This window comes from Etheostoma cragini, chromosome 2, assembly GCF_013103735.1.
Source record: "Etheostoma cragini isolate CJK2018 chromosome 2, CSU_Ecrag_1.0, whole genome shotgun sequence".
In the NCBI taxonomy this organism is placed as follows: domain Eukaryota; kingdom Metazoa; phylum Chordata; class Actinopteri; order Perciformes; family Percidae; genus Etheostoma; species Etheostoma cragini.
In genome coordinates this window covers 5,836,249-5,848,387 of record NC_048408.1, presented here as the reverse complement: position 1 = coordinate 5,848,387, position 12,139 = coordinate 5,836,249, and the positions used below count along the sequence as shown (strand labels likewise).

At 42.7% G+C, this 12,139-nt stretch overlaps 2 protein-coding genes across 3 annotated transcripts in view; both read right to left on the bottom strand.

Moving 5' to 3' along the window:
• noctb (nocturnin b) overlaps window positions 1–12,127 on the bottom strand; it is a 14,579-nt gene extending 2,452 nt beyond the window's left edge. The window contains exons 1-3 of one of the 2 annotated variants that reach the window (XM_034889101.1): window positions 11,885–12,127; window positions 6,375–6,664; window positions 1–112 (exon numbers count right to left, since the gene is read on the bottom strand). In XM_034889101.1, the coding sequence (XP_034744992.1) occupies window positions 1–104 (104 nt within the window). In that variant the 5' untranslated portion in view covers window positions 105–112; window positions 6,375–6,664; window positions 11,885–12,127. Of the gene's footprint in view, window positions 113–2,449; window positions 2,712–6,374; window positions 6,665–11,884 lie in introns of those variants that run through there. The other variant, XM_034889090.1, reaches the window with a different exon arrangement.
• Window positions 8,457–11,550, bottom strand: ccdc175 (coiled-coil domain containing 175). The gene has a single exon (XM_034888887.1). The coding sequence runs from the start codon at window positions 11,512–11,514 to the stop codon at window positions 9,298–9,300; it is 2,217 nt and encodes a 738-aa protein (XP_034744778.1). The 5' UTR covers window positions 11,515–11,550; the 3' UTR covers window positions 8,457–9,297.
• Window positions 12,128–12,139: the final 12 nt, after the last annotated feature.

Here is a 12,139-nt window from a genome sequence, read left to right as displayed (position 1 = left end):
TTTGTGTTGTCAGGCTGCTGGGACAGGGGGAGGGGGAGGGGGAGGGGAGAGCTGCTGTGGGTCTGAGTCGGGGTGCTGTACAGCCGGCTGGCGCCTCCACCCATCGGACACACTGATTGGAAGAAAAGGACAAAAGACGATAAGGTGTGTGAGGATGCAGGAAAAATAAAACAGTATATGAGATATTTAGAATTCAAATTCCACATCTGTGGAGTTTGATTTTTTAATTTTGGACACATCTGTAAATGAATGGCCAGGAATTATTATTATTTTATATATATATACACATACACACACTGTACTTATTTATGTTTGTACTGTATTTATGTTGACACTGTACTTTATGTTCACGCTGCACTACAATTGCATTTGTACAAGCCATGTATTTAAAAACAATCTTTTTAACCTAATCTTACTTTTTAACCTAATCTCAATTTACTTCTACTTAATTTATACACATATTGACTCGCTCTTTGTTTACTCTTATTTTTTTTTTTTATTTGACTGTGAGCAACTGCAACTAATCAATTTCCCTGAAGGGATCAATAAGGTCTTCTGATTCTGATCCCTCGCTGTTTTCTAAGTAATGTCTGTTGACTTTCAGCTCACATCATGAGACGAGGGAGTGAGTCTCAGAGGGTGAGTCATCTGGAGCAGCCTAACTGTGACAAATCCCTGCTTTTTAAATTCACACCATGGCTAAAGGGTTTCTGCTTCATGGGTGCAGCTCAGCTTACTTTTTGTGTTGTCCCCCTTCAGCATCCAGTCACTCACATGTGAACTGGGTTATTAATGCAACCTAACATGAAGGCTGATGATTCTGCCACACTCAATTTTAGTATTCCCAGTTTGAAAATTGTTTTCCACATCGTCACACACTGCCTTGATCATTAATGTTTCTCCACTGCTGTGGTTCTGTGAGCACAAGATTTAAACCCGCAATAATTTGCGAGGTATATACGTCACAAATTATTGCGCGTTTAAATTGATATAGTTGTGTTAGAAAGCTTGTTAGCAAACAGTTGCTTACATACACATTCTGAATTGTTTGTCTGACTACCAGATGAATGTAAGTCCTAAATTCACTTTGTTTTTGCTCTGTTTGGGTCTCCACAGACTCCTGAGGAAATCGCTGGCTCTTTAGTTGCTACATGCTCCACTGTACTCCCCAGCTAGTTATTAAACTGTGTCTGTCTGCTCGTCCAGTCGTACGGTGGGTCTTTACATGTTGTATCTGGAGACAAGGTTGATGAGAGCCATGAGAGTGAACCAAAATATTCAAATTGCCGGCCCAAAAACACTGAACACGCTAAAAGAGGCAAAAACGCTGCATACGGCAGAGAGGAACTGCAGAGCAGGGTTTTAATTCTATGTGAGTTTGTCACCACGGGCGACGGCTTTTACGTTACACGTCATTTGATATAAATATTAGTAATGATTAAAGCGGTTTTAAATGGCATGAATGCTGTTACTGTTGTTCAATTCTATTCTCATACTGTCTTTTTCATGAGAACAGCACTAAACGGAGGTAACTTTCATTTTAAATTGTAGGTTAAAGTTTGCAGAGGACACGCGCGCGCACACACACACACACACACACACACACACACACACACACACACACACACACACACACACACACACACACACACACACACACACACACACACACACACACACACGCACACCATCTGTTGGTGTAGTTTATGACTCCGTGAGTATTTATTGACATGGCGGCTGATTGTGAGAATTTGGAAGCGCAGCAGGTCAAACCAAAGAGGGTCAAATTGCCTGGCAGTTTGCCAAGATGCATCTGGCTTGCTCACCATTATAAGCAAGAGCATAACAAAAACAGTGATGTTAGCTAGTAAAGGTTTGTGCTTACATTTTTTTTTTTAAAGCAGATGTATTTTAAGCAACTAAATGATTGCATTGGTTAGCAATGAGTAATAGTATGCCACAATTTGTATTGTGCAAATCTGAGGGGAAGACTGACCTTCGCTCTGTCAACCAAATTGTGTTGTATTGTCCTGGGCTCGTCTAGACCAGAACTAATGTGTATGACTCTAAAAGGAGAGATCAGATACTGTTTGACCACAGATGTTCAGGATGTATCCAGTTCTGTGTGAGTGAGACAGGAGCCAGCTGCCACTCCTTTCCATGTATGAAACAACCCCTGGTCCCCATAGATAAACATTAACCCACCTTTGTACTCTTTGTGACATTAATGTTTATAAGTATGTGGGTACATGTATATCCATAAACATGACAGCCCCAGACAGACTGAATATGCTGAATCCAACCAGGCTCTCTGCTCCACAGCACCATCACATACACAAAACCTCCCCGTCCCTCTGAGTTTTGTACATACACAAAACAACACTAGTCACGCATGTGTAGTAGTTATTTTACATCCTCCACAGTAAAATAAATGATAGCCGCCTCTTACCTATAGTGTCCATCCCTGTCCACGGATACGTCCACTCTACGCTTGAGTGAATTGTCCTTAACGCCTTCTTCTTAAATGCTACTGTCACTCTAACAGATACCGTACGTTACTGTCAGCTGATTAAGCTTCCTCGCTGAGCACAGTGTGTTTTCACTGCAACAGGAAACAGTGACAGATGTGTTTTTGTCAATGTGAAAGCAGAAATTGGAGCTCTTGCTGCCCACTGCTGCCTATAAAGCCTCAGGGAGGGAGGGAGAGAGATTGGAAAGTATAGACGTCACCACGCCATATGGAGTATTACAGGTCATGAGAGAGAGAGAGAGAGAGAGAGAGAGAGAGAGAGAGAGAGAGAGAGAGAGAGAGAGAGAGAGAGAGATCCAACCACTGCTCTCTCACAGTCTCACACACATAAGATTGAGTGTGGGGCAGTCAGATAAATTACTGATTCATAAATTGTACAGACTGTACAGAGATTGCCAACAAAATCATAATACCAGAGTAACACTGAGTCACACTGAAATACACACAGAGGAAAATCAGGATCAGAAGGGAGAATGTGTGTGTGTGTGTGTGTGTGTGTGTGTTTTGTAATAATAACTTCCGCAGTTTGAATATTACAACAGCATCCAGGTCCTTTTATCACAATTTACTGTCAATAATGTTACGTCAGTCTTCAGTGTTGTTTTCCATGTAAAGCAGTACATTGTACTTTTCCAAACTAAATTTAATAATATTCTGCGCTATAACTACATTATGAAGCAGCAGCTCCTACCCTGTGCTCTGTGGCATAAATGTGAGGCGCTCACAAGATGTAGAAAAAACATTTCTGCAACACATAATTATATACTGTATATAGTTTTCAGGTGTTTTTTTTTCATAGAATATTGGATAATTTAACCTCTTTTATAGTATAATGATACTCGGCTCTTTCACTGAATCACACACTGCTCAGACAAAAAAAAGGGAACACAGAACTTGAAGACTCACAGTAAAAAAGGGGGCACAATATAGAGACTTTAAACAGTGCTTCTGACTTTTTAAGCAATACTAGCCCACGTCCTATTTGAATATATATGTTTTGAAGGATGTGAAATTCAGATTCACGTGAAAAATAATTTTTTATTTGAATAAAAAGAAATCCTAGCATTTGTTCCGTGCTCCCGTCAACATGCTGAATCAAAAGGTGTAGGCTGCAGCAAACAGTCAGCATTCTGCAGAGGCTTCTGTGAAGCCTCAACCTGATCATATATGAATATAAACAACACTCTGGCTGTGATTAAAATAATATGGATGTTGTATGAGCCGAGGCAGAGCCATATTATTCCTATCTGGATCCCTTAATCCAACAGAAAAGAGTCAAGGAGCAAACGCTTTCGTTTTCCACTGTGTTGACGTCAGTGTGCCAGCGCACGCTGACGAGCACACAGCGCCGTGATAAAGACCTAAATACACGCTTGGGCAATTTGGGAGCGGTGACTCACGTCTGTGGACACAACACTCAGACCATGCATGAGTCTGTAAACAATACCACAAGTCATGACATAGCATGGTACAGTTAGAGCCTGCGTGAGACTAACTGACGGATTTTTCACAGAAAATACAGGTTGCTTGTGGTACTTCCACAAGTGTGTGTGTGTGTGTGTGTGTGTGTGTGTGTGTGTGTGTGTGTGTGTGTGTGCGTGTTAGACAAACTCTTCAGGCAGAATCACTGACTGTAGTGGTGTTTCTGCGTGCGTCACTATATCCTTCAGTGGCATATTGACATTTCCACATTGAAGGCAATTTCATCATTACAATATGTGGTTTTGAGTGTGTGTGTGTGTGAAAAATGTTATACAATTTCTTACATTTTTTCTTTTTTTTTTAGGCAGCTTTGACTGAGATTGTCCCAGAAACATCAATGTGAGTTTGCAGAGACGGTAGGACTGTGCTACATCCAGCAATATATCATACGTTACTGTAGCATGTATGGTCAGTGGTAGGGCTGGCCATTATATCCATTTTATATCGACATCGATATATGACGCTAGATATCATGTTAGATTATGAATATCGTAATATGGCAAATATGACATAGTGTCTTTCCCTGGTTTTAAGGGCTCCATTACAGCAAGGTGAACCAACCAGATTGTTCTAGCTCTTCTAATATTTGCCTTTACCCAATTAGTCATTATAGCCACAGTATTGGTGACTATTTATCAAAAGTCTCATTGTGTTAATATTTTATAGTTAATTGTCAATCCTACAATATCATTGCAATATTGACATCGATGTATATGGTCAAAAATATTGCGATATTTGATTTTTTTTCCATAACGTCAGTGGTGTACATTAAGAAATGTATATGTTCTAAGCAGATTGAAATGTTTAAAGGGCATGTCTGCTGTCAATCTAGAGACTTAAAAATACACTTGGGTGCCTGGGTGGCCCAGTGGTAGAGCACGTGCCCATATATAGAGGAGCAGTCCTCGACACAGAGGCTGCAAGTTTGATTCTGACCTGCAGCCCTTTCCTTCATGCCTTTCCCCTCTCTCTTCCCTTTCATGGCTAAGCTGTCACAATAAAGGCCCAAAAATACAGTTAAATCAGGGAGAAATTGTAAGAGATTACTTATTGACAGTTTTGTATCAACATTCATTTAAATGGGAAAAGAAATGTTCTGAATGCAAAAGTAAACATTTGCACTCACAAAATGAACTTAAACTAAGAATATAATTTGACCCATACAAACACAAAACATTCCCTGATCTACTTTTTTTCGCCATCTTTTGAGCATCTATGCAGCATGTCACCCACCAACATGATCCTCTGTGACTAAATGTCTTGTTTGGGAACTAGAGTACAGGACAGTACATGTCAAGATCATTCTTACATTGGAAATAAACTTATCACATATCAATCAGTGTTTCAAATGCAAACAAAAACATCGCCAACAACAACAAAGATATAAAACAAAAGAGATATAACCTTAAATATCCACAGAGGGCCTTCTGGAATAAAGTGTAGCAAAAACGGATGGATGTTGGCAACTGCTTCCCAATTCTCAGAGGTAAACCATTACAGAGCTACAGGGACTTGAATAAGAAAAACAATGTAGAAAAACAGAACTACTCAGTATAGTGGCCACTAGAGCCCAACCGATACATCGGCGGGCGGATATTAGGCATTTCCTCATCTATCGGTATGGCATTCATGATGGCAGATTTAAAAAAAAAATTAATATTCAACTTATTCAACTGAGAAAACAACTGTCCAAGCTTCATGCTAACAAGAGAACCACAGTGCACACAGTAAGTCCATAGTATGGCTAACACTTTAAAGTCACTGGATCCTATTATGCAACTCATCTCATCCCTTACTGGGGCCTTCCTGTCATGCAAACCCCCGTTTTTAATGCAGGCTTTCTTTCAAACATGCGTGGCCCAATCCAACATAACCTTGATGACATCATTGGGGTTATTTTCTCAGAATATACTGCTCTCACCGACTAAGCAGTACATCCCATTACTACTAAACTGATTCTTACATAACTCAAAGGAGGTTTGTTGAACTTTAAAGCAGCGCGTGTCCTTCAACTGAAGATAACAAATGGAAATCCTCAGGACCAGTTTCCATGACACAACAAACTTTACTGATGGATAATGATGGATGATGATGATGATACTGTGTACAAGCACTGTTGTCTTCTACCGAGGAGGTTGTGTACCTGTACCACAAGGCACACACAAGGTACACAACCTCCACAGTAGAACAGTTGTGATATCACACACAGACACAATACTGTTATTGTGGAGCAGTCATAGACGGATACAGCCTGGTAGCAGCAGAGAGGACATACTTTAGATAACTCAACAAAAAAAAAACAGTATATTATGAATCAGTCATAGAGCTACATAGTTTACCTCATGTTTATCTGGAGACTTACCTTCTTTAGTAGAATTAGCTCCTGATTTCCCTGCAGCTCCACCTGTGCAGCTGCTGCCTTGTTTTTCAAATATCTTTCTCTGCCTTTAAGTGGCTCTGTAGTGTGTGACACAGACAGTGGACAGGTAGCTCTGTGTGTGTGCGTCTGCGTGGTTTTGTTCAGTGGGAAGGGGCTGGTTGTTTGACCGTGGAGCTGCAGAGCAGGGTCACATTGGAGAGAAGGCCGGTCTGCTCTGCCATCTGCTGGTCGGCTGGTATCCACGCAGGGCCGAGTGTCACGCTTCAGACAACCTGAAGAGAAAGAAACGTTGATCGCATTATTCCCCCAGTGTTCAATTATATTTACACACCGAAAATGTTTGATGTAACAGAAAGCAGTTTAAAAAAAGAAGTGACTTCCCAGTTTTTGTGTGAAGTAACTTTCATTTTTTTTTTTACTAATACTGTTTCTTAAAACTTGCCAATCGATCATTTTCTTTCACATTTTCCATTTTCTCTTGGCATGGTCGTGGCATGGTTTGCTCAATTGACAAAGAACCAGAGTATCGGAAAACAAAGAGGAAAATTGTACATTTTAGGGTAGGACTTTCAGGTCACTTTTTTCATTATTAAGAAGACATAAACTGCATTGACTCTTAATTACTCAGAATTTAAGGGAACTAAAAAAAGTCAATCATATACAGTGTTTCGGCTGATGGTGCCTCTGTCAAACAGCTTTCATGATGCTTCTCTTCTGTAGCCAATCATTGCAACGCAGTGTCCGCGTTCTTTTTTTGTGTATTTATTTTTACTGTTTTCGTAAGGAAGGAGTAGAAACATATTCACAATAGTTGGTGGTGCTACAAAAAAACAGTACAGGTTACTAAGTACAGAGTTTGAAAAACAATTCCTGTTTAGCAGACAAAATGTACCAGATTTTTCTCCAAATGTAATACATTTCCCAGCTCTTTCAACCACATTTCAAATGTAGGAGGCCTTTCTGATTAGTGTCCGCATTCTTACAACATCTTGGCGGCACTAGGCACTCAGACCCTTCGTCGCCTAGGCCGCAGTGGCATAATTTTGCAGTCCGCGAGACGCATGAAACATGTTTCAAGTGATAAAACCTGCTGCTATGTCTTATTCTGTCGCACTTGCTTGATGGTAGGCTGTGTTGACTTGCTAGTTTTTGATCAGGACTACTGTAATCTAACAGTAACTATAGGCCAACAGGTACAGCTATCCATATTTACAGCAGCCGTGTATAAGTGAATTGCGCTCTAAAAACTACAGGAGCACTTATTTTAGAAAAAAATACCAATGTTATACAATATTTAGGCTGTGTTGGGCTCAGGTGGTAAAGCGACTGTCTAGCAATCAGAATGTCGGTGGTTGGATCTCTGGCCCTGAATTGCTGTGTAAATGTCTATCTGATGAGCAGGTGGCCCGTTGTACGGCAGCCTCTGCCACCAGTACGTGTGAATGGTACCTGTACTATGTAAGAGGAGTCGTTAAGGCTGGAAAAGTGCTATATAAATGCAGGCCATTTACATTTGCTTTAATTAATACATTCCAAATTGTGATTCACTGTGCTCAATGTTTTGTGTGTAACAAAAGTTACTGAACATAGACTTGGAAATGGTACATTTTCCGATATTATTTTTTACAGGAGGGATTTTGTCCTATCATAATTGGGAAAAAGCCCAGTTGTGAATAACATTAACAGTGGATCTGTTCTGGATCTGAAAACTGACAGCTGTGCACAATGTTTTTTTTGAAAATGGAGGTTAAAATGTCCGTTTATGGAAATAGTCAGCCATGTGTAAATGTAGCCCAAACAGACCGAAGCCATCTGTGGAGGTGGGTTTGCAATCAGCAGCAGGGGAGACAGGTGTGGGGATGGTTCAACAGAGCAGTGCCAGGTGAGTTCAATGGCACAGCTGGTGCTCGTTGGTCCTGTTACACTCTCCCTTTATATGCAGCAGCTGGGTGGGGCTCAGATGACTGGCACACACCAAAGAGCTCCAGACACTGCACTGAGAAGTGTTGTTTATCCGTTCTGGTTTAAGAGCCGGGAGCTACGGGTCGGGACTGGGTATCAGAGAGAAGCTGCACCTGCCAGAGGCGCAGGGTTAGGAAGTTTGTGAACTTATGTTGAAAGTGTGTGTGTGAGCAGTCATGAAAAAATACTGTTCTTACACAGTTTGTCTTGGCTGTGGTTGGTGGTGTTGGAGACCCGCGGTGGCAGCGAGACCTGCTACACCATCAATGATTTAGATTTTTCTTAATGTACATTTCCTACTGTGAGATGTTAAAATGTCTTCTATGAAAAAGGCCTATCGATAGGGGAAAATTAGAAGTTTATATTAGAAATTCCACTTGAGCCAGTTTTGTCCAGAAATAAACAATGTTAACTTATTGCACGCAAGGCTGCTGTATTTATATTGTGGAATTCTAAGTGCTTTACATGGTACCTACATTTGCACAGGTTAGGCTCTAGAAGTAGTTCGCTATACAACCTACTTTTTGACTAGTCATTGTAGGAAAAGCACAGGAAGAACTAATAGCACTGTTCTAGCAATTAAGGCAATGCTGAAATAAATATTAGTGACACCAATGTTTGACAAGTGGGAAAAATGTCTACTAAAGGTATGTACTAATACAGCATCTTATTATACCAGTATACTGTATATTACACTACTACTCAAGCCATGTCAAGATAAATGAATAAATGACTCAGTATGTCCCAGTTTGGAAGCTTTTTTTACTAAAGTCTAGTTGGGAGAGTTGTTTAAAATGGTATTGCATTAAAAACCAAAACTTAATAGACATGACTTAACATAATATCCTTGTTGCTGTAAGATTTATTAAAATGTTAATTATAAACGTATCAACTTTGATTATTCCATGCAGTTTATCTGCATTCATAGACACTCCAGGTCAACTCAACTCTGCTGTTCTACAGTCGTTTTATCCCCCAGTCTTCTGCTGAAGTCCAACATTTGTTGGTGGAGGAGTGTGCCGATGTTTCCTAACTGTTGTCTCCTCATCTTCAGGTGGTTCAACGTGGCACTCATCGACGCCAACAGAACGCCATCGCTGTTCTGGCGCTCCTGGGTAACCATTAAGTCATCTCTCCATGCTTCCTGTAAGCTCTCAAACAAGGCCCTTATGTCCTGCCTGAGCTGGTGAACCTCCTGCCAGTACCGCTGTTTGTTCTCCCTGGCTGCGCCCACATCCTCCGTCATCTGTCGGATACAGAGATGCAGCCTGCTGTTCTCCATGCGGACCTGCTCCATTTTCATGCTGCTGTCATAGATGCTCATCTCTACGGCTCTCAGCTCTGACGCCTGCTGACGGAGCACGTCCACGTAAGCCCCTCGCATCTCATCCAGCTCCGCCTTGGTTTGGTCTTTGGGCTGAAGCAGCGAGTCGGTTTTCTCTCTCAGTCCCTGAATGGACAGCTCCAGGTCGTTCTTCTTTCTCTTCAGCTCGGAGGAGAGCGTTTTCAGTCCCTGGTGTCTGGATTGCTCTTCGTTCCATGTTGCTTCCACCTCCTTCAGGATTTCCTCTTGCTCCTCAGCCTCCCTCTGCTTCTCCATGCAGTTCCTCGTGATGCTCTCGGTTTCTGCAACACACTGCTCAATTTCCTCCCGCTGCCGGGTCTCTTTTTGTCTGTACTCCACCTCACACTGGGCCAGGTGGCTCATCAGCAACTCTGCGTTATCGCTCTTGGGCTGACGCTTTCGGAGGGCAGCCTCCTCTCGCTGCAGCTCCTGGTATCTGATCTCGGTGTTTCTGGTATCGGAGCGCATCTTCGCCACATGCTCCTCCTGCTTCCTTTTCTCTTCCTCCAAAAGCCTCGTCAGCCGCCTCTTCTCTGCCTTGAAATGGCAGATGTTCCTCTTCTCAGCATCCATGTTGTCGCACAACTCTTCCTGATTCCTCTCCAACACACGTTTAGTGATGATGTCGGCTTGCAGGAGTTCTCCGATCTGCTTGTCCATCTCTTTGATCTCCGTGCTGTGTCTGACTATGGAGGAAATGCTCTCCTCCAGCTGTAGCTTGGACTGCTGCAGCTGCTGCGAGACGTGGAAATGCTCTGCCTTCACTTCGCTCTCTTCGTCGTGCTGCTGCTTGAATATCTTATAGATTTTTGCCAGGGAATCTTGACAGAGCAATCTGGCCGCTCGACTCTCCTCTATTTTATCGTCCACTGTGGCAATTTCTTCTTTAAGACGCTGGATGGCAACTCTAAAGGCTTCCTCTAACTCCTGCAACTCCTTCTCCAGCGCTTCTCTCTGTTGCCTCAATTCTTGATGCTTTTGGGTCTCCCCTTGCAGCTGTTTCTCGCACGGGCGCAGATCTTCTGCCAGTCTCCGGATTTTGCCCTCCAGCTTTGCCAGGTCAATCGTGAGCTCACCCAGTTGGTTATGGGTCTCTTGTTTCTTCTCATTAAGTCTGTCCAACTCTATTCTGCGTCTCCTGTTCACTAGCTTCTGCTGCTTGATTTTCTCCTCTGCCTGGTCCACCTCTCTGAACAGGCTGTCGTTTTTCACAGCGAAAGCCTCTCTCTCCAGCACCATCTTTTGCTCCAGCATGATCTTGTCCTGTCCTATAGCAGCGATGCAGAACTTGAGCTCCTCTATCTGATCTCGTGTCTCATCCAAATGCATCTGCAAGCTATACTTCAAGGCGATTTGCTTGTTCTGAGCGCCAATGATCTCCTCGTGTTCAGCCTTCACCCGCTCTTGCTCTGGGTACAGCGCTCCGTTCTGGCTCAAGAGGGATTCCTGCCTCTTCACTGTGGCTTCTTGGAGCTGAGAAACTGCATGGAGGTCTTTCTGCAGCTGCTCTATCTCCTCTGCATTTGAGGCCCGGGCTGCTACTACGTCGGTCATAATTTCCTGGCTCATTCTTTCTCTTATGTTGTTGATTTGGTGCCTTAGCTTGCTGTTTTCTATGGTTTCCACTTCTAAATGTTCATGAGCGGCATGTCGCTCAGCCTCCAGCTCAGTGATGGCAGCAGTTATTTCTGTCAGGTGGAGGCTGGCTTCAGGTGAGAATGCTCTTCCCTCCTCCTTCAGCTGCTTGTCCAGTTCCTTTAAATGCTCGAGAGCGACCATAACCGCCGGGAAGTCGGGGACCAGGCAGGAAGCCATTTTTAATCCGTGTGGCTTTTGTTGTAAGTGTACGTGTGTTTTAAATTCAGTAGATTCTGCCACCGATTACTTGTGAGTGTGGTGCCATGGCAACAACTACCCACCGCAAAGAAGACAGCACGCTACGGCAAGTCCGCGAGGCCATAGGGTTGTTAGCAGCGGGCAGCTAAGCTAACGTTCAGTACGTGAAATTAGCAAATTCTTGTCCGGGTAAGGTTGTTGTAACTAACTGCGAGAAACTAAGCTAAAGCTACGTTTAGATAAACAGAAAAGTTGGATGACCTTCGCACTCAACGCATGAAAAGAATGGGCGGCGACGATAATGTTGGAAGCTGTTCAACAGCGGGTCTAACGTTAGTGCTTAACTTACCTGTAATACGTTATGTAGTGACACCCGTCAAGACATTTGGTGACAACCTCGGCGTCCATAGATGTGCGTATGGGTTGCAAACCAAATGTAGACTCACTCAGGATGTATGATAGCTATCGCCCTGCTATACATGGCAGTAGCAGGGAGCTCGAGCCCGGTGTTGCCAGATTAGAAGATTTCAAGTAAAACCGTTAGCTGCTGTCACTGGTGGAAAGTAATATTTACTTAAGTGCCACTCTTGAGTACAGTTGTGAG

Bases quoted from the DNA above. Each gene is read 5' to 3' on its own strand.
- ccdc175 (XM_034888887.1), bottom strand. From the start codon at position 11,514: ATGGCTTCCTGCCTGGTCCCCGACTTCCCGGCGGTTATGGTCGCTCTC.